Source organism: Manacus candei, unplaced genomic scaffold (genome assembly GCF_025592945.1).
Source record: "Manacus candei isolate 608988 ecotype Guabito, Panama unplaced genomic scaffold, ASM2559294v1 h1tg000017l, whole genome shotgun sequence".
Lineage (NCBI taxonomy): Eukaryota > Metazoa > Chordata > Aves > Passeriformes > Pipridae > Manacus > Manacus candei.
In genome coordinates, this window is record NW_026138065.1 from 29,149,094 (window position 1) to 29,172,521 (window position 23,428).

General features: G+C 35.5%; 1 protein-coding gene across 19 annotated transcripts in view; it reads right to left on the minus strand.

Moving 5' to 3' along the window:
• The window catches only part of NRXN1 (neurexin 1), a 699,771-nt gene that overhangs the window by 620,986 nt on the left and 55,357 nt on the right, over nt 1-23,428 (minus strand). For 12 of the 19 annotated variants that reach the window (XM_051783658.1, XM_051783670.1, XM_051783662.1 and 9 more), the window contains exons 3-4: nt 11,642-11,659; nt 6,933-6,962 (exon numbers count right to left, since the gene is read on the minus strand). The exons of 5 other annotated variants lie outside the window; for them this stretch is intronic. In XM_051783658.1, coding sequence (XP_051639618.1) covers nt 6,933-6,962; nt 11,642-11,659 — 48 coding nt within the window. The remainder of the gene's footprint in view (nt 1-6,932; nt 6,963-11,641; nt 11,660-23,428) is intronic. 2 more of the 19 variants (XM_051783660.1, XM_051783672.1) reach the window with 1 other exon arrangement.

The following is a 23,428-nucleotide window of genomic DNA, read 5'->3' on the forward strand; positions in this document are numbered from 1 at the left end:
GACTGAATTTTATCCTAGGAAAGTTTTAGCTGTAGTGCAATCTTGGAGTGAAGCTGAAATCTTTAGTGTCACTCTACCAATGTATTTGGCTCACAGGAAGGTTCCAGGATATTCTACAGAATATCCAAGGAATACACCTCTCTCAAATATCTGTTTCATTGGAAATGCCTATGAAATGTGTATAAAACTCTCATGGAATTTCATTGTGCAAAAAAGACTCAGATCACTGCGGCTTTAAATTCTCCTCTGCTGTGTACATTTATATATATATAAATTAAAAGTTTGCTTTAAGGAAGACATGCCTTCTTTTCCTATTTCTTTATTGCTTACCTGCTAAATATTTTTTTTACCTTTTCAGAGTGACAGCTTAACTTTTTTCCATCCTCAATAAATCCCCTCATACTTTTGGACCTGAAATACATATCTTTCATGTTGAATGAGATCTAATATTATTTTGAAAGGTTTTCTGTCAGCACATGCATCTTCTGGATGCTCAAAGTGGAACTTTGTGTTGAGGAAGCCAAAATCTTAGCTATGTACTATCTTACATTACAATGTTTTCTGAACCCAGCAGAAGTCTACACTTTTGAAAATATAACATTTCTTATACATTAAATCCCTCACAGTTGTACATTTATTTTCTTTCCACTGAATCAATAGATCTATGACATACATACCTATGTATATATGATACACGGTAACATTGAGTGATGTCAGAATGATTCAGAATATGGTAAGTGCTTTATTTTGGTGATGGAAAGGTGCTAGAACTCATGGTGTGGACTGGATATGTGGACCATGTGGTGACTTTATTATAAAAATAAATGTGTTCCCCTTTCTTCAAAAGATTTTCTTAATATTAGTGGCAGGTCCATACCATTTCTTATTTACTGCCGATCAGGAACCAGACATCTCAGATATAATTTTGGGTACATGTGTGACAAGACAGAATTTGCATTTCTGTTCCTGATGTCGATTGGTTTCTTCTGAACCAGATACTTCAGACAGAAAACTTCTTCATGTTCTGCTACAGTTTTTCTCCTTAGGGACCATTAATTGATCACATTTCAACATAAAGTTGAATCTGCATCTTCAAATGACATATTCCAGGGTTGTTTGGCATCACCCACTGAAGTATAAGGAAATTACTTCAATGCACCACAACAAACACTTAATGTATAGCTCATTATGATATTCAACAAAAATTTGAACACGTTGACCATTAAAATATAAGGTTAGTATAAATATTTATTGGAACATATATGTGTAGGCAAAGGGGCATGGGTTACACAAGAACTTGATTGTAATATTTTTTGTGAACAGCAGCCTCTATTTATTTATTTATTTATTTGTTTGTTTGTTTGTTTGTTTATTTATTTATGAGGTTCTTTAGGAAAAAAAAGTCATTATAGAAAAGATATTATGTGTAGCTACTGCTCTTTGGAGTACTTTGAGGAGCTTTATATTTTAGTTCACTAATTTATTAAAAAATGTAATTCTCATTAAAAATCATGTTAATTTCATAGAGAATACTTTTAAAATTCTCATGTTCATAATTTTGTAAATTATACAAGACTTCAGGATGTTTGTGACCTGTTAAAGTGAGGATAAATTTTAAACATTATTGATTTTTTTATCAGTAGAAGCAACTGTGAGACTGAGCAGGGAAGCGCAAGTTATCCATTCTTCTGCTGTAATGTCACTTAGAAACCATTTCAGTTACCCGACCTTGGCAACCCCATCATGTGTAAAACTCCTAAATTAACTCACTTCAGTTCTAACAGTGAGTCTTTCAAACAAGCTGCTATCACCTAGGATACACAACTATGTGAACAAGTACAGAGAGTCAAGAATGCCCTCCATCCATGTTTTGCACTTGCCAGGCAAAAGCCAGCTGCAGTTGAGAAGGCATGTAACTGAATCCAAGGCAACAAGGCACTGAGCCAAAAATAATGAGCTGTGCTAGAGCTCAGGGCTGTACCAAAGCATTTACACGGCTTCTGGACTGTTGGTGGCTCAGGTCAAGGAAGGCTGGAGGATGGATGTCTCGCAGACCCACTTTGAAGCAGCTCACACAAAAGCAGATGAGAATAGTATAGGTTTTTCAACAATTCATTGAGGAACAGAGAGTGTAAGAGGCCAAGACAATTTTAGTTCTTTGAAAACAGAGCAAAAAACGAAAATCACAGTAAGATGAACTTGTGGTCGCAGTAAGGTTAATGACTGAATTCCACATAGCTTGATGTTAGGGGAGGTTACTGGCACAAGGTGATGTTTGTGTAAGCACTACATAACACACCATTTTAATGCTCATGATTGTTGAAGGATTTATTTAAATTGTTTTTATTTTTCAGTGTCCTAATTTTCCAATTGTCAAATGAATTGTGGGACTGATAATTAATGAGTTAGTGGCATCACTTTGGTGTTACAGATACTGTACCGTAGCTAGTGCAATACAAAACTTGCCCTCCTTTGGCAAGAAGTTGACACATATAAATTGCCATTCTAAAGTCTTTCTTCAGCAATTAAAAACAGCACACCAAATACCAGCACATTAAAAGTCTCTAATCTAATACAGTAAATTGTAGTTGTACTATCAATCCTTTGCTATAAACACTTATTGTTCATCTGGTTAACATTTAATGGTTTGCTAGGGACCTGAGTGGTTCATGATTTAAAGCCGCACATAATCTCCAAAGTAATAGAACAGGAGTATGAACATACTATTTAGGTATAGAATGAGTAATATATGTAGTGAAAAGTAGGTTATTTACATAGAAATAAACTATGGATAAAAATATGCATAGGCTTATGAGAAGTGCATTATAAAAAAGGAAGTAATATATGTCACTACATTGTAGTTTCTGAATTATAAATTCCTTTCATTGCTCATCAAAAGAATATGAAAAGAAGGAGACAGGTTTATAAAAAAAAAAGAAATTGTGTGTTTTACATTAGTTGTAATATAAGTTTAGTTGTATTACTATTAATTACAAAATAACTCTGCATGACGTTGACGAGGTAAGGCCCATAGGTGGAAATGGTAGTTTTATTAGACCACCTCCAACAGTTGGAGAAAACAGACAATGTTTCTTTGGGCAAACATTTGTTTTGGGCAAACAAATCTTTTTCCATGTCTATTATGAGCAGTAAATTCCAGATTTGCTTCAAATTCAAACAATTGCTCTGAGCAGCATATTCAAGTGATCTAATAAAAACACGAATCCCATTTACAAACCTTACCTTGCCTATGTCTTTCCACCACAGCTGTGACAACTCCACTGCTAAAGTTGACTACAAGTAGGTGATCTCCATGGGACATAAAAGGAACTCCTAAGTATTTCTGAACATATATGATGCTTATCAGAAAACAAATGAACGCCAGTATAACTAAAAGATTGCAGCTCTTCCTAGAATTAGGAATAGCATCTACAAGGAGTAATGGATCAGGAAACAGCTTTGTGTAGTTCTAAAGTTATGAGACAAGCTTTTACATGGGATCTCAGCTTTATGTTATACCCTCATTTGTGTCAGCTGGTTTTGCACTTAGACCAGGTTATACGACCCGAAGTACTGACAAAGGTCTCAGCACTTGACATCTTCTGAGCTTTGTTTCTGCCTTTCTCTAAGGGACAATGACAGCTTCGTTAATACAGATAAAGCTTCAATAAAAACTTTGTGAGGAGATTATCCAAATTTATATTTACAACTAAATGACAAACAGCAGGTGCATCCAGTGAGATGTTACTGGATTTTGTATTGCTTGCCCAATTGGAGAGGCTGTCTCATCTCTCCTTCCTCTGTCAACACCAGATCCCTGCCTTGTTAACACCCTGCCCTAATTCTGAGGATACATTGTTTTTTTTTTTCCTTTTCAATTTTCCCAAAGAATATCTATACAATTAAAGGAGATGGTGATACTTCAGTCATTTATACTCTTCAGCACAAATTACATAGTAAAGCTTCTTAAAAATGTTTTATTGCTTACATTTCCAAAATAAGAATAATTCTTATAATCACTCAGAATTTTGCAATCACTTTTGCTACTGACCTTCCCTACCTCTCAAGGAATGGAACTTACAATGAAAGATTGAACTGGTGCTCCTCTTTTTTTCCTTCATTCCTTTCCATCACTCTCCTAATTTGTTATATTGTCACATGTTACACGTGTGTTATCACAACTGTTTCAAGGTCACATGTTTCAGTAGGTGATATTAGTGTAATTTCAGGATAGTCAACAAAATGAGGTAATTTTTCACTGGTTGAGGACATGGTTCAATATTGAAGGATATTTTCTGTTACAAGCAACTGGCATTTGTATAAATATAAACCCTTCCCATCCATTTGAACAGATATACATCATTATATTTGCAGAAGAAGCATTGTGATTATCAAAACATAGTAATAATTATTTCTATATTAACAGGATAAATCTAATAAAAAATTAAAATATGAAAATCAAAATGTAGTCAAATGATTAGATGACTAGTGACTGGTGTTCAAATTATGTCACAAGGCACATCATTAAACATCAAATGTAGCTAGTATATACAAAGTAATTTTTTGGTGAATATAGTTGTTAAACCTTTAAAAATAAAAAATATAAGTGTCTAAGTATTATACAATACTTGTAAAGGTTTTTTTTTGCTAAAAATCTGCTCTCCAGATCAACTAATGATCATAGTATATCTTCATAATATTTATATTTCAATCCTTTCATACAAAAATAAATTCGTCAGTGCTGTACATACTACAAAATTTATTCTGTGTACAGAATAGAAAAATAATTCCTCATTATTAAAAATGATATATAGTGTCAAGGTTCAGTTACTATAACATGTCATTTTAAGGTAACTCTACCCAAGACATCTACTGATTAGGAGTAAGATAGCAATAAGAAATAATAAGGAAGTCATACATACAAGGTACTATTAAGAAAAACACAAGGAGCAGCCATACAACAAACAAAACAAAATGGTCCTATAAAACAAAGAAATCAGTAGATTGGTTTTCATAACTTAAAACTTTTGCTAAGCAAGAAGATTTAGAGCTCCAGAACACACACAACCCTTTAAATGGTATCCCAGCTATAGAGGTACACAGTCTTTCCAGGGAGTCTGATACGAAGAGGAGTGAGACACTACAGATTTTTAATTACAGTCTTTGCATCACGTGAACTTTCTAGGTTCGGAGACAATAAAGCCAAGACAACAACAAACCTGGAAGTTTTTTTCTAATTTAAGTAGTTAGGGAAGTATGACCATGCAGATTGGACTTCTGATTTATACAAAGAGTAGGCACACCCTGACAAATGCTTAAGATGAATAGAACTGTATTATTCATCATACATAACAGAGATTAAATGGTTTTTAATGGCCATCTTCTTATCATAAAAATATATTTATAGGATGTCTGTGAACAAGTATCCTTGTAGCAAAACCTGGTGTTTATTTACACAGGGAAAGTCTTGACCCTACTGCGCATCTCCTCCAGAAGAGAGAAATACATGGCTGGTATTCTTTACATAAAGAAACAAAAAGAATAAAAAAACCTGAAATAACCCAACACTTCTCTTTGTTGTTCATTCTTCCTCACTTCTTTGTCCAATTCTTGTCTCAGATATCACTCAAAGTGATTAATATACAAGGAAAATCTCAGGACAAATGCGATTGTCTGATAGCAGACTTGCTAAAGTCAGTGCTATTCTAACTTAGAACTTACGTCAAGTTGTGGACTGACCCTGGACAGATTATCTCCAGAGAGTCCAAGTTGAACAACATCATGCTTTTTTTCCTTGTCTGGCGGTTTAGACTACAATTTTTTTGAGAACAGAAAAAGGCATACCTCAAAATGTGGCTGTTATTTCATCCTGTACGCTTTCTATAACTGTAGCCTTCTTTACCAGTGCCAAAGCTCTACATCTCTCACAAAAAAACAGGAGACAAACTAAAAATGCTCAACCTGTACTTAAGGATAATTCTCCTTACCATGATATCCATGAAATATTTATTTAAGGATATACCTACCTCATGTTATCAGTGCAAAAATTTTACATTTATTTGCATTACTTATATATACATTAAAGTATACCGATGGCATTAAAAATAAAGAAAATCATGTTATACCTTTACTTTTACCTATGGATTTGGTGAAATGGTTCCATGAAGAAAGCATTTCCAGACAAAAAGAGAATAAAGAAGAGGAGAGAAACAACAGTAAGAGTCATGAGTACATGTAAATGCAATACTATATGAACATGAAGAGACAAAGTATAAGGTAAGTGCCTGAAGACAAATGGAGATGCAATCAGTGTCATATTAGGGATTTAGTTTATTTCTTCCCAATCATGTACATGCAGAGAAACACAGAAATAACCCATGCTTAGATAAGAAAGACTGTCACAAAAGTAACATGGACAACGGTTAGGAGGAAAAAAATCACTGATTTTGTTAGGTAGCAAAATTGTACTCTCAGCATTCCAGAAGCCAGGAGCAGGTGCTTTCTGCACATTTCCAATCAGCCATGCATTAATGTAAATGGACTCTTCAATGTGTACAATGTGGCAAGCTGAGTATCTTCTTTCAGGAGCTATCTGAAGAGTGGTCTTGCGCTTTGTTTATCTTTTACAGAATCACCCATAATTGTATTTTCTGATACATGGAATTTTCTTAATCACTTTCTTATTTCTCTCACCTCTTTTCAGTTATTGTATTGCAAGAGGGGGAGTTGAGGATGCAGGAAGGACAAAAGCTTACGGAGCAAACAAAAAAACGAAAAATGAAATAAGAAAAGATGTGACTAAAACCATGTGTTTATTTGCAGCCAAAGACAGCTTTCAAGCATTTGCCCATCAGTTGCAGTGATGGTTTCAAAGCAGCTACAAAACAAGAAGAAACAATGAAAGCAGAGTGGAAAAGGAACAGAGCCCATACCTTGGTCGCCCATCATCAGGTGCGCCAGACCTTGAAGGGAAACAAGAGCACAGTCAGCAATGAACAAGGGAGCACGGGAAGGTGGTGTTGTCACACTGACAAAAATGTTTTGTGACAGGCATCTGTTTCCTATGAGATGTCTGTATCACAGAGGGAAATCAAAGAGCATTTTTCAACCACTGGTTGGAATGCTTTGGGCTACGAGTAACAGAACTGCAATTCAAACACTGGGTGCTGTTTTATTGTGGGGTTTTTTTTGTAATGTGCAGTAGTTGGGATGACAGAAAACAATAAAATGCTTTCAAATCCAACCAATTCCTTTAATAATCCATCTATATTTATCATATTTTGATTATATTGCTTTGAATACTTTGCTGGGAGGACTTCCTGTCCTCTACGAGTGAAATGACATTTAAAACCTGGAGAAGTTTAAACCTGAAAAATGGGCTGGGTCTGATCTTTTTCCCCTCATAAAAATGAGCATTTCAGGTAATTAAATAAAATTTCTTCATCACACTGAAATGATAATGCAAAGGAGGTCTCCTTATTTGTGTGAAATGTGACAGTAGAATGAATTTTTTCTAGAGAAGGCAAATTATTACATATGCAATATAAAATACATAGTAATAAAGAAAATTTAAGTGACAGTTTCTGTAACTACATAAATCTGAGAGAAATAGATTTTGCATTATATTTGTATTGTGAAATGAAATTCAATCATACCAGAATAGGTCTAGTGACATTTCAAAACAGATGTCCATAATGATAATCACTCAACCAGAGCCAAATTTCACTACTCTTTAAGGAAAAATATTCAGCTTTTTTAATCCATGATAATAAAATGATACTTAAATTCTCACAGAGTATAATAGATGCAGGGAAAGCATTTTTCTAGAAACATGAGGGTTTTTCACATTTTATGCCTGATTTAAAAAACAGATTTATTCTTGTTGAACTTAGCTGTTTTGGGATCCATTTTAGAAGTTATTAATTGTTCATGTGTTAAATGTGCTCCTCTTCTCCAACAACTACTAAAAGCCATACATTATTTTCTTAATTGCAATGAACTGAAATTAATTCACACAAAGAAGGTGAGCAATAAAATATCCTACTCTTTATTGAAAAGCAGACTTCCTAGAGAGTTCCTATGATTTCTAATTCACAAAGAAAATTAGGTGCACAAATGGGGGGGGGAGTTCAAAGATACTCCCAACTGCAATCAGCCTGAAAGGATTTGTATCTTATCAGTTCCAAATCTCAAGCACACTGACAGTGTTCCAAGCACACTGACAATGGTTTTGCTGAATTAGTGCTTTTTAATGTCACCCGTTTTAGATGTGTAGTTAAACTGAAGGGCCTGATGTGCCTCATCTCTTGTGCAATAAATTCTGTTTCCAAATACAGCGCTCTGCAACTGGTGGGATTACCTGGGGCTTACAGCAATGTAAATGAAAGCTGACTGTGATCCTGAAGGGATGCCTGCATAAGCATTGCTTGGGAAACATCACACAGCTGTACCACAGTTTGCAGCTTGTGAAAGAGAGTAGAAATGTTTTCATGAGTGTTCTTTATAAGTGTTGATGCAAGAGAGGCATCCTAAATACACAGCAGTGTATAAAGACCAGCTGAGCTTCATTCTTTTAATGCTGGGTGTTCTTGCTTGGATCCCTTGCCACATGGCCTTTGGGAAGTATCAGTCTCTTCTTGTGATTGATTAACTTGTTGGCAACTACAGCAAGAAATCTCAGACTTTTGACTTGACCTTAACTGTATTTGATAGAGGAAAAGTGAAACCAGTCGAACATTACAACATCTTTTTCTTCAATAAAACTGTGACTTTGCAGCCACTACTTTATGTGAGTCTTTCAGCTCCTCGAAAGTATGAAGCAAATCACTGTCATGTCTCCTAGGGGAATGCAAAGAAGGTTATCTCTTACTAGTTCACATTTACATATGAACTTTTTAGCTATACAAAACCAAACAAAAGAACCAGATTATCACTGCTTGATAGCTACTACTTTTATTAAAATTATATGTGAAATTGGTCAGTTGCAAATACATGATTCTTACATAATTTGGAAAAAAAAATGTAAATGACAGAAGTGCCTCTTGAAAATATCATAGAAACTACTTGAATTTTAAGTCACTTACAGTGTTATTCAATGAAAAAAGGCAGTCGAGTAAATGTAAGAAACATACCCTACTCCAAACAAACATCTATCTATTTAAAAATTCAGTACTAGTCTTCAAGACACTGTATTTTGTTTGACTCTCTCTGTTACTTTATTTGAAAGCAGTAAGGTCACCTATATTTACTTGCTAAAAGCACATAATGATACCTACCTTATTTTATATTTTTGCAATCTATGGATGAAGGTTATTGGAAGAGTGAAGAATTACTACTACAGTACCTGTTCCAGAGAGTGGTTTAAACTGATGTAGCTAAATCTAGCATGATAGCAATCACTGCTAGATTTCCAAAATAAAAGTCTGCTTGTATTAGAGAGTACCACAACAAATAGTCATGGAAAGTTCTAGCCTTAACTAGCCATGTATAGGCATCCCATACATTGAAAATACTCATTTGTGCACCATTACTTCATTAGAGGACTGATAAAAGCCTTTTCTTTGTGAATTAGGAATTCAACATTTAGTAGGAATCCCTCAGGCATGATCCACTCCAACTATATCCTGAACTTGGCTCTGAGTGGAGAGAGTTAAGGGGCGCAGGGTGGGATAGTGGAAGTAGATATGAAGAAAGGATATTTTCATAGTTTGGTGTGTGAGTTCCATGCAGAGCACAGGGTCAAAACAAAACTTAAATGTGATAAACCTGCAGTGAACATGTTCAACCCTAGCACAACTTCAGTAAAATGAAAAAACTGCAGCCTTTCCATACCAGCAGTATATATATAAAATTAACTCTGTGAATACTAAATATTTCTAGGTTTTATGTAGCCTAAATTACAGAGATATTCAGATATCACAGAGATCAAAGATGAAAAAAATCTCAGTTAAGTTTTCATGTTGCGCTTTGGGTACACCATTCTATGCTTCCATTCTTTACATATTCATCCTTTGTAACTTTAATGTATGTATAAGTATCCAGACCTGCATTGGAATAAATATAAGGTTGCAGTTTTAAGAATTAGATTCAGGTAAAGTCTGGATTAACTGTTATCCAGGCTTTATCTTGTACTGCTGTGCATAAACGAGTATGTGAAATGCAATTGAACCTCCTTATCTACTCATGCTGAACCTAATTCAAATTTTAAGACTCATGTTGACACCAGCAAGAGTTTTATGCACAGATCAAATACAAGATTAGGTAGTTCTTTCTAGGCTTTTATATTTTTGTTAGAATTGCTATCCCAGTGTTGTTGAAGACATTTTTATCTCACAATGAAAATGAAATTGCATTGTATGTGTGTGACAGTGCACACAATTAAAGCACCGGAATTGTTTAAATTTTCTTTCTCCTCGGGTAATGTATATTTTCACAAAATTGCACAGCACTGTCTGTGTGTTAAATCTGAGTATCTCTTTTCACCCTTGAATAGAGTAGCACAGAGAAATGCAGTACCAATACTTCCAGGCTTCCTTAGAAAATTGCCACTGAGCAGGCAGTGGCCTATGGTGACTTGAAACCTGCATGAATTTAGGCCTAACAGTGGCTCAGTAGAGGACCCTGGGTCAGAGTAGTTCCAGGGAAGTCACTTTGCATATGGTTAGTTTACAAACTCCTTGTTTTAAAAATATTTTTTAAAATATTGGAATAAAATAAAAGTAATTTCTCAGTTTAGATAGATAAATTAATTTTTCAGATAGATAATCATTTATCTAGTATGCAAAGATTCACCCCAGAGAGACTTAAAAGCACTTGTAAATAAAAAAGCACCTGCCCCTTTTGGCTTCTAAGCAAAAACACAGTATTGATTTCCTGAAATAACTGATCTGTAAAACACATTCTGTACCATTAAAACTATTATATATTTGTATGATTTACCAGCTAATAGACTTACTTACCAATATTCAGGCTAGATGGCATTATGCTTTAGTTTCCACTGCCCTAGGCCATACTCTCTTTAAAGGTACTCAATTACATACCAACATAATTATTAAAATCACATACTGCTTCTTTCACAATGTCCAAAAGGCAAGTGCAATATGCTGAAAAGTTAGACAGAAAATCTTTTTATTCTAAAACTTTGTGCTGTAAAGGATATTAAAGTAAGCAAGGTTTATAGTGTTAAAGAGAAAAGCACTTTCCATTTTCCTAAGCAATTAAAAGATAGATATTTAACATGCATTACTTTCTTATTGGGAGGATTTACGCTCCACGCTAATGAGACAAATAGTTTCTTGAAGTGTTTTTCATACAGAACATTAGAAGAAATCAGTCCTTCTGCAAGTCTCCTGAAAGATTCTGAAGGGTGATATCAGTCATATGAGTACAAATTCCATTGTTTCAGTGGGGATATTCTGGAATTACACCAATAAGGCCAAGATTAAAATGGAGCTTTGCTTGCGTTCTGTATGGAAAAAGAAATCACACTTATTTAATAAACCTGTATACCTTTATGGGTAAAAAATGCAACTTACCGTATTGAATGAATGTGTACTTTTATAACATTAAGCAGAAGGGAAAAAAAATCACTAAACAGAAGGGAAAAACAAGAGCTTAGGAAAATAAGGTAGAAAGCACCCACCTTCCACATAGTTGTCTTCTGTAAGCACATAACAGGGAAGGAGAGAAAAGGAAAACATTCATTAAGCAGCATGCAGACTGGAACTTGCCATTGCATGTCTTCATCATGCAAGGCATCAAACACAACATGCAAGTGCTCCATTGCTACAATCCAGAGGGAAAAACAAAAGCACCAGGGAAGCAGTGTTTCGTCTATTTAACAAATTTTATGTGATATGAAATAAAGCAATACTCTTTCCAAAGTGCAAAAATTGTACAGCATTTACTGCAGCTCTTTGTACGTGCAATTATTATTATTATTGGTCATTAATCGGAGGATCTTCTTGTAAGACTTTTATAACTATATATTTTAAAGCCACCAGTCATTTGTGATAGGAATTCTAAGTTAATATGGTTCTACTTTCCTATTCTGAATTTTCCTTAACAACCTGTACAAAATAGGTGATTTTAAATTTCAGACAAGCTAAATTTTTGAATATGCTGCGAAGATGTTACCACAGGCAGTGTGTCTGATCCTGCAGTCATTACTGAGGCACTCACTCTGGTCATTGGGTCAAATCTCCAAACCCAGCATGGAGAAACTGGCATTTAAACTGGGTTCAATAAGTCAGAGTTATAGAATCATGTTCCACAGCATTTGTCAGCATCAGAAACCTGCACCTCTTTGAAAAAAAAAAAAAAAATCAACAAATTCTCTGCCTGGCACAGTAAGTCCCAGGCATGGGTTCTGCCCCTAAAAAGGCTGCTTTCAACAAGCAATAATTTGGCCTTCTATCCTCAACCCAACACTAATGTGGGGCATGGAAAATAAGGTTCCCCCAAAGCCTACAAAGCAAGAGAGGACTAGGAATTGAGCCTCAGCTAATGAAGTGGACAGAATTTAAAGTTGAGAAACAGGTTCAGTGTCCTAAAACTCATGGTGGTGTCTAGTCTTTAGCTCCTCCACTGGGTGGGTGATTTTGAGGGAGAATTTCTCTGTTGCCCACTATGATTCTGACCAAGGAGAGGATAGGAGAGAGTACAAAGATATCTCAGGGGAGAGAAAAAATGGGAAAGGTAAATTAACAAAGGAAAAACAACACACAAGTCAAGGAGATGGACTGTGTGGAACCAACAAAGAAATGGAGGAGGGTGACAACACAGCAGTCTGACTGCTTGGGAGATCTCTTCCTGCGGTTTGTGCCATCTCCACCAAAACTTCCTGGGGACTAAGCAGAAGCCATTGCAAACTGAAGCCCAGTTCTGTCATTACAGGTCATTTCATGACCATGAAACTAAACTAATTTTGATATATTGTAAACCAATAAATAAATAATAAAACAAGTTACACAGAACTGGGTGCAATGATATTTCTTAAGCGTAGTCATTTCCTCCCAGACTGCGTCACTTATCATAGTGAAAAGCCTTTATAAGTTAATTCCAGAAAGCACTGAAAAATAGCATCATAATAGACAGTGCTCCGATAAATAATTTGAAAAATCTACCACTTTAAAAAAACAACTACTGTAAATGATGAATACTAAGGGTTTAAGTTTCTCAGTTTTTAGTTGTAATACTCATAGGTCAGAGCAGATAAAGTTATTCAGTTTAAGATATTATAAGTCACCTTTTCCATTAACACACTCTAAATTTAAACTTCTAAAATCTCACTGTCTGAAAGTTTAGTAATGAAAGTGCAAAGGATGCATACTGTTTCATGCATTTAGGAAAGTAAGAGACTGAAAAAAAATACAATTTCAAGAGCGGTATGCCTGTTGTGAGTGGGTGCCTCCAGAACAATAAATCGAGTAAAATTCACCGAGAAAATGAAAAACACACAGTGTCAAAAGATAAAGATATTATGTTCTATATGCAGTGTAAATTCCAGTGATATTTGGGCTATTAGAAATAGCTACTTTTAGCTCAACTTTTCTGGAAGAGCCTTCTACTTTTAACTGCTTATAGTAATTTCCTTTCTCTAAGTCCAAAAAAACCCCAAACTCAATGAAAAATAAATTAATTATTTCAATTGTAATATAACTTCAGGCTCTTTCATCTAATTCTGGTTATCACAGTGTTGGTAAATTGCTACACCAACGCTGCCATGGCGTTGTTTTGGGTGCCATGTTTAGCTTAACATGTTTATTTAAAACTAGCACATGAACTTGTTAAAAGGTCAATTTGGTTCCTCATGATGTCAAATTCAAAGAAAAGAGTTCTGAAAATGATGTCACAGGTAGCATCAGATGGTTAAACTAATCTGGCTACAGGGTGTAGCATATTTTTGTATATCACAACCCCTGTTCTTAGGGTATGTCTTTTATGATGACTTTCACCAGAAAGATTTATACTAGCTAAGCAGCTTGCCCTAAACGTCTGACTGATTAAACTTTTAACTTACAGTAAGTTAAGCTGTCAAAACATTGCCAATTCAATAAAATTTAAAGAGTTGAATTCCTACTCCGTGAATAAAATAGCCAAACCCCTACGCGTCAGTAAACAGCAATGAAAATTCATTCCTCAACATGTTTTTGTCATGGTAAGTTAAACCATCTTAAACAGTTTTGCAATCTAAGAAAAAAATTAGTTCAGCTTCTTTATGGTACTTTACAAGGTTTTTACGATAGATTAGTGTTGAGCAATTTTCTTTAATTAAAGTGGTTCTTTTGTGATGGCAGATATATTTCCGTATCACTAACACTTTGCTAGCTTTTCCCGATTCTCATTTTCTTGGCATGGCCTATTCTTCTCAGCAGGCTGAGAAGAAGCCAGAAGACCCAAATTCTAACTTCGCTTTTTATTCATTTTGCTTACTTCAGCCTCTCTTGAAAAAAACCCAAAAAAACCAAAACCAAAAACAAAAAACAAACAAAAAAAAAAAAGAAAGAAAGAAAAGGGAAACTGTTTTGAAAGTCACGTATACAATCAAGTTGCAGTTCAGAGTGAACAAAATTTTCCTCATTTAAATCAGGAGTAACTGAATTTATACCATTAGAGTTGCAATGGTAGAGCTGTAGAGCAGAGCTGTATCGCACGTTTCTATCACTGCTGATCCACTCATATTCTGAAATTACCCACATTTACACCCATCCACTCTGGTGGTCCTTATTGCCTGCTGAGTAGCTCTGTTGACATCTATGGAACCAAAGCCTTTCAAGACCCAAAATGGCAAGTCCTAACTGCTGTAGGCAGTGGCACAGAACGACTCTTTGCCTTTTCTGCACCAGCTGACTTTCACCAATGCATAGCCCCGGGACAGGACAAAAGGGACTGTCAGCGCAGCAGGTGAGGAGCAGAACGGCCTTAGAGCCTCCACAAGCACTGGGACAATTGGCCACACATGTAACTTTTCCTTCAGCACTCTGGGTTCAAGTAGATTTGAAGAGCCCTCTATTTTTATGTTACACCAAGCTGCTCTCTCGAGATAGATGGTTTTTCATCCACTGCAAATGCTTATTTCCCAGACCTTCCCTGATGTCCACCACCATCAAAAGTAAATTGCACTGTTCCTTTCAGTGTTTACAACCTAATTCCTTTGGCCAAAGTCTGCTCTCAGTGCTACTGGTGTAATCTGTTGACTGTGCATATTGAGCCAAATATTGAATTGATTTAAATCTGGGGTGACACAGGTGAAATCAGTAGAACTATACAACTTACACAGGCTGTGAATCTGGCTTATTATCTTCAGATGAATTGTCTCAGCCTGTCCCTGTTGAGCTGCAGAATCTGCTCCATGTTTTTTTGCAGTAAAAGCCCAATCAATTCTAATTATTTTAGCATATCACTATGATTTAGTGACATATAAAAATGGGACTAATGTTTTTACAGTATCTTTTAAATAATTCAAGAATCATTTTATTATTTGGTGATTCTTCATGGAAATCTTGTTTTTTTTTAAAGATAACTAACTGTTTATATGTTTAGTAGTTATTTCTGCTATTACATTTTTTCATCTGCTAGAATATTTACACCTGAACTACACAAAACACAATATTTGACCTGACAATTATATAAGAACGGCATTTTCATGATAAACAGAAGAAACAGTACCTTAGTATTTTGAAGTTACAAAAATAGAAATAACGTAATAAGAAACAACATATTAGAAGAGGCATTTCTATAGGTTTGTAGTTTGTTTTTTTTTAATTATAGTTCAAAATCACATTCCAGCTTGAAGGATATAACAGACCATAGACACAGATCATGAAATTTCAAAGGATATTCAGAAGCATGACTACTGAGGAAGTAGCCTGAAATAAAGCTATATTATGAAGGTGTCTTGCAACAAAAATGATGGCTAGAAGTTTAAGATACAAAGAATAATGCATAGTAATATTTCTCTATAAATTTATCTCCTTAAAAATCCTGTACTTAGTATTGTCATTTCAAGGGGCAGATTTTTCTGTGGGACTGCACCCTGCATCTCTTGGATAATGTAATTTAGCCTCTCCCATCAGTTTTTCAAATTGTTAGAGAAATTTGTTTTATTAACATGTGGTTTGAAACAAAGTATTTGGAAAGGATATGAAAACATAAAGTATGTTATCAAGTATGTTATAAAGCATGAACAGCCATATTGTCAACAATGATGAACTAAAGCAATACACTGAATATCTGTGGCTATTACCATTGATCTTCTCAAGTGCTGTGTACCTGACAAATTCCATTAGGATTTATTTGCATTTTTTAGAAATGTACTTTTGAAAACCACTGTACATATTGATTGCAATTATTGATTGTAATATGAATAATTAGACATGTATTACATAGATAACTAGTGCAGAACTCTGATTTTGTAGCAGCCTTCTTGAACACTATGTAAATAGGAAACAGTATATCCTACAGCTGGGCTTCATGGACAAAAGTTTGGGATTCATACATAAAATCTACAAATCTACCAGAATTTAGGGCTCCTATGTTTCCACATGGCTCCATTAGGTCTCAAGTCAATGTAGGGGCTCTCTCAGTCTCCACAAAACTTTGGATAGACCCATTCAGAGGATTTTCCAGTGTAGTGAGTAGAAATATGACAGGGACTCTAATGATTTTTTTTATGTGTGTGTGAAAGGGAGAAATTTCAGAGCAACAGGAATTTGGTTCTGTTCTAGCTCCATTATCTCTGTGAAGATCCCTTCTTTTCTGGAATGCCTGGAAGAAAGATGAGATACCATCAGGAGTGCAAATGACCTGTCTTGACTGAAAATAAGGACAAGGCTTTCTGGTAAATGAGGATAATTAGGGTAAAATTAGATGGTTTTAGAAGCCCAAGTTCAGTACAATTCTGTAAATTCTCCAAACCTCCATGAATTTATTCTAGGTGAGGCCACATTTTCTAGACAGTGCTATGTATCCCAAGCACTTTGAGAATAAAATAACAAAAAGATCATTTTAGTTAAGCTACTGTAAATAAACTCCTAGTGTGAAACAGCAAGTAGGAGGGGCAAGGCAAATTTTTAATGCTCAGGTAAAGAAATAATGAACAGAAATAGAAAATGGCATTGCTTTTTGTGACATAACTAAAGTCATTATTGTGTTTAGTTCCAATACTCATATATTTAAAAGGAAGTAAAAAATGAGAGAGGTTTCAAAAAAAAACTTTCCCCACAGTGATTCATGTCACTAAAAACCTAAGAAAACTCAGCAACTATATCTTACAAAGAAAGCCCCAAGATGCTCATCCTGTTGAATATATCCAAGATGAGATTAAGAGGTGTCTTGAACCCAGACTGTAACTATCATTATTGGGAGAAAGATTCTTGATAGCTGGAAGTTCTTTCAACTAGATAAATATAGGGATCAAGAGTCAGAAAAGTTCAAACTGAAAAGCAGATGAAACTTTTCAAAAAAGATAAATAAGCATGGGACATTCTAGGAAATTCTTCCCTGAAATCTTGAGACAGAGCCTTTCCCTAAGAGAAACTGTGTATCAATTATTGCTTTTGGGCTGCACTGTAAGTATCACTGGAACAAATTTTGCTTTTTGCCATTTAGGAGGTCAGGTTAGTATTTTCATAGCAGTACATTCTGGCCATAACTCATATGAATATATGAATTTACTCTGGTTAAATGAGAACAGAAGCCAAGTATAAACAGCAGCAAATACTTTGACACCCTGCTAAACAAGAAATGTTCAAAAAATTGTTCTCTCAGAACCAATCTCGGCATCATTTACACAAGCAGCTCACTAAGAAATATTTCCCATGAGGAAATCAAATAAAATGAGTGAAAAAAAAAATCATTCAAATACCTATTTCCCCCTATTGTTCGCAATAGGAAAATACCCCTCCCCCCAGTTTACTTCTACATCTTGTTATATTTTTTAATACTCTCTCCAGTTATCTGCAGATGAGAAACAGAATCAAAATCAAGGCATAATTAAATGACTACTCTTTCTGAGGCAACATTTTTGGTGCTTTTTCATTACTATGCAGATTTATCACTTTTCTATCGCTTATCATCACAAGTGTATCAAACATGAACTCATTCAACATTGCTTTAGTTTAATGTTATTAATATTTGATGATTTTAGCATTACATATTTTTAGATATTGCACATCAGAATTTCTATTTTTGCTTCTTTGGAGCCACAGTAGTCAACAAATAGGTACATTTTGATACTTATGTCTCCTTTTTCTCAACTGCTTCCTGTAACTGACATTTTTGGAAAGTTATTTGTCCTCTTATTTTAGTAATTTTTACCATACTTCAAAATAAACCTGGACTGACTCATGGGAGAGATCATGATGTAGATATACAAATGCCTGGTTTTTAATTATATTACAATCCCAAATGATTTTACTTTGGCCTTATTTTGTCACCTCAATAAATTTAATTCTTTTTCTCCAAAATGGGTCTTTCTATTCTCATATTTACTAAACTTACAACCTGTTTGCAGTACGTCAATGCTTTAAAGAAATTTGCATCAGTCAGTGGGGCAGGCATTCTTGCATCTGTGTCATGGCTGCAGTAACAACAACCAGGAATCAAAGGTTTTTTAATAACTGAATTTAGTAATGTAAAAATTAGAGATAATGAAAGGAGAAATAAGTCATTTGCATAAGTGAGGGCCAGTCAATAACCACGTTCCCTCCTCACTGTTTTAATTTTTATGTATAAGTAGGAAACGAAACAATGTAAATCTATACATTTTGCTTAGTAATCAGATATTCTTTAAGAACTGCTGCTCTTATTCCATTCCTCTGGAACCATTTCTCTGGATTTCAAACATTCAGTTTCCATTGAAAATCTCTGAGATTTGCACACTTTACTTTGACTTGTGCTTTTGGACCTCTTCCTTGTAATCAGTAGGGGTCTTCTTTCTTATCACAGAGAATGGATAAACTAATAGAACTAGGAACTGACTGTATATGATCCACTTTACATGGTCTGACTTTTTTTTCCTGGCATTTCCTTTGGATTTTCTTCAATTTAGCCCTGCTGGGTACATGACATGAAAACATATTTTCAGGCTATTCTTATCAAAACCTCTCATACAGAATTAACTCTTCTGGCTGGCAGAGAGTAATTTCAAGTACAGATTATGTTCTATGAAAGTGATACGGGGTGACAAGGGTATTTCTATTTTAAGAATACTTGTTTTGAAATTAATTTGACAAACTCATAACTTATTTCAACAACTTCTTTAAGAAACCATTGCAAAATGAGGAATAAAGATTTTTCAGAATTACTAATGCTTGTTTTGATGTATGTGAGAGTAGAAACTGGCTCAATATTTCCTTGTTGCTCTGTGCTTTGTGTAGTCAATTGTGTTTATCCAAGAGGCTGCAAAATCAGGCCCCAGTTACTATCAGAAGAAATCAAATCCCTGTCCAATCATCCTTTCAAGAAAACTTGAAGACCCATTAATAGAATAGGATTAGCTGAGCTGACAGTGAGTAAAAATCCTGTGCAGTGACTGAATGGCAGAAGTAATTTTCCAATTCGATGGCAGTTTTACAGAGGTGATGATCCAGTGGATAACATGAGCAGGAGATTCAAAGCAGGAGAGGTCAGGGGTTTTGTCCATGAGAAAGATATTGTTTTTAAACAATTTTTCCTGAAACTTTTCTACTGTTTTTTTATTGTACAGTGAGCTATCTACACTTGCACAATCTCTACGGTGTAAATATAGCATTTCTCCTTTATAGTACTTACTAAAGGGTGAAGACATATATTGCACATTTTGCCTTTCTGAGATGTTCACTCAGGCCCTGACTCTGTAGCTGGATATTTGTGCCTTCCCAGACTAGTGCAACACCAAAATTAACAGGACTGCATGCAAAGCCAGCCATAATTTTGTATTCACACGCTGTCTTTATACCAAAATGAGGAATGTTTGTATGCTGTTGTGATGCTATAACTTTACCACAGGTGGCAGAAGACAATTTGGTATGAAATGTTCTCAAGAGTTAGCAGCTAAAAATGTAGAAGACGCAATGTACACAATTAAAAATAGAGTACCAATATTCAAAATCACTTTGTTGTATAGTTCTTCAGCTATTCACCATGAAATTTTCTTAGCTACTACTGAGATTCATTTTGTGGATGTGAACTGAGCTGAACCTGTCTTTGAAAGAACAAACCTTCTGTTCATTTAAATGGGAAACTCCTCTTAAGTGAGTAGAGCTGTACTTTGGAAGTCAGTGTAATGCAACCGAGTTCTTAATTTGACATCAAATTAAAATTTAATCACAGCTATCTGTGACTGCAAGTGAACAAAATAGATATCTTTATTTTTTAGAAAAACCCTGAACTTAATTTTCTGCTTTAGCAGTCTGCAATCATTTCAATGCTAATGCTGAATGTTATTCTGATTAATTAGTTGTTATAGATAATGACAATTAATCTAATTACAAGAAATTTTAGTGTTAAAAAGATCAACATTTCTTCACTTAAAATCTAGTCAGCCTTAGCTAAAATAAGAATGAATGTATTTTTTATTTCCTCCGTAGACTTTTTAGGAATTGTGAAAAAATGAAACCTTTTTTTTTTGTAGCCACATGAATACTTGGATTGAACTACCATGTGTACAGAGTACTTACACACATCGAAATCAGCAAGATTCTTTAGAGCTGTTCTTGATTTTAAATAATCACTTTGATACAAATTGGTTAAACAGTTATTTTCTTGACAAGAGAATATATAATGTAACTTTTATAATGTTACAAGTGAGGTAAAAACATGCAGGCATTATTTGAGAGTAGGTGAAAAAGATGTCTCCTGACAAGGAGAAACTTTTACCTGACGGGCTTTGGTAAACCTCTGATTGACAATGTTATGGCTGGCTACAGTGATTTTTCGTCTATGACTGTTTCTATCTCAGAATTGCACAAATAAAATTTCTAGCAGAGGCAGAGATTTCAAAACAGTCACATTTTTGGGTTTTATAGAAATTAATCCAAAACAAGTTAGAGCTAGTTCTTCTCTTCCTAAGAGTTAATCACTATCAAAGAATCACACAATGATTGAGGTAGAAAAGGCCTCTGGAGATCGTCTGGTCCAATCTGCCTGTGCACACAGGGCCATCTAGAGTTGACTGCCCAGGGTCATGTTCAGATGGCTTTTGAATAAATCCTGTGTTGGAAAACTCCACCATCTCTCTGGGTAAGCTATGCTTTCTCTATCAGGATCTTATGAGAAACAGTGCCAAAGGCTTTACTGAAATCCAGATAGCCAAGAAGAAGTTTATGAAGTTGGTCAAGCATGACTTACCCTTGGTGAAGCCATGCTGACTACTCCTGATGATTTTCTCATCCTTAATGTGCCTGGACATGGTGTCCAGGATTAGCTGCTCCATCTTGTTTCCAGAGAACATAGAGAGTCTTATCAGTCTAGTTCTCTCATCCTCCTTCTTGCCCTTCTTGAAGATGGGAGTGACATTTGCATTCTTCCATCTTTGGGTACTTCTCCCAGATACCATGATTGATCAAAGGCTCTCTGGAGTGGCCTCACAATAACATCTTACAGCTCCCTCAGCATATGTGGGTGTATCTCATCTATCCCATCAGGTGCCCTGCACTTATTTATGCCCAATTTGCGTAAGTATTCCCTGACCTGATCCTCTTCCACCAAGGGTACATCTTCCTTGCTCCACCCTTTCCCTTTTGTCTCCAGGACCTGGGATTCCTGAAGGTTGTTTTTGCTAGTAAAGGCTGAGGCAAAAAGGCATTCAAGATCTCCTCCTTTTCCCTGTCCTGTGTCGTCACATCCCCTGTCTTGTTGACAATGGATCCACATTTTCCCTGGTCCTTTTGCCAATAATGTACTTACAGTAGCCCTTCTTGTTGTCTTTGACATCCCTAGACAGATGAAATTCCATTTGGGCCTTGGCTTTCCTAACTTCACTCTTGAATGCTCAGGTAATGTTTCAATATTCCTGTCAGGCTACCTGTCCTTGCTTCCACCCTTTGAAGGCTTTTTTTTTCGTGTTTGGGTTTGGCTGGCAGCTCTTTGTTCATGCACACAAGGCTCCTGTAATTTTTGCCTGCCTTCAAATTTGTTGGGGTGGAACTCTCTCGTGCAGAGAGGAGGTGATCCATAAATGGTCCACTGCTTTCCTGGACCCTCTTCACTCCAGGGCCTTATCTCATGGGACTCTTCTGAGCAGATCTTTGAAGAGGCCAAGGTCAGCTCTCCTGAAGTGAGATTTCTTCTCGCTCTCCTTTGTGTCTTCAAGGTCCTGAACTCCACATGGTCATTGCAGACAAGGCTGAAGGCTGCCTTGATCTTCACATTCCCAGCGAGCCCCTCCTTTTTGGTGTGTGAGGTCCAGCAGACTACCTCTCCTGATTGGCTCTGCTATCATCAATATACTGCAGGAGCCTCTCTTATTGGTTATATTCTGCTGTGTTGTCCCTCCAGAAGACATCAGTGTGATGAAGTTCCCCGTGAGGACCAAGGCCTAATCCATTTTTTTTCGTCCTGGTCAAGTGGACTATAGCAGACACCCACTATAACTGTAATCTTTGACAATTCTTGAAATCTTCCTTATTACCTTTGTTCCTTTCTGAATAGGATAGTACTCTGATGCTCATCTTCAATCACTTTACAACCGACATTACCTTCAGTACAAGTCATGTGAAAATTATTTTTTATTTAGTTATGCAAGTCATGCATCATAATACATCAGCATGGTAGCATGTAGCCAATGAAAATATGTCAAAGCATCTTTTCTGTTGTCAGCTCCTCTACAGTTGGCAAATTGGTTAGAACAAAGATTTTTGCACAAAGTAATTATACTATAATTTTTGGTTAATTCAGGATCATTAAAATAACAATATATAAGCTGTACAGTATGGATTTCACTTTGCCTATAGATTTCTAGAAATGTTCTAAAATACAGTGTTTTGATTACAATTACAGATGTTTCTGAAACACCATTTAGCTTTCACATCCATATCTGAGTTCTTTACTTAGTCCTGTAGGAACTATTGTCTAGCTTTACATGGAAAAATGGAAGCTCAATGAACAGGTAAGCCAATTATTTGTTAATGTTCCTAGTACAAACGATAGGACAAGCAAATCTTGCTAGAAGTATTGTTTTTTGCACAATCTAAACTTTACACTGAAGTTTTTCTGCAGATTGCACTTCAAGAAGCAACACCATTTCTGTGCATGCTTGTAGCTACAAGAATTCACATATATATCAAAATCTATTTACTTCTCATATAAAGATGTGGACATTGAAAGTTTTTATCTGTGTATTCAGTGCTAGCAATATTTATGTCTTATGGCGTTCTATGGGTTTTGAACTGAGAATTTTGCTTCTAATTATAAGTTCAGACAGAAGGAATTCATCATCTACAGGCAA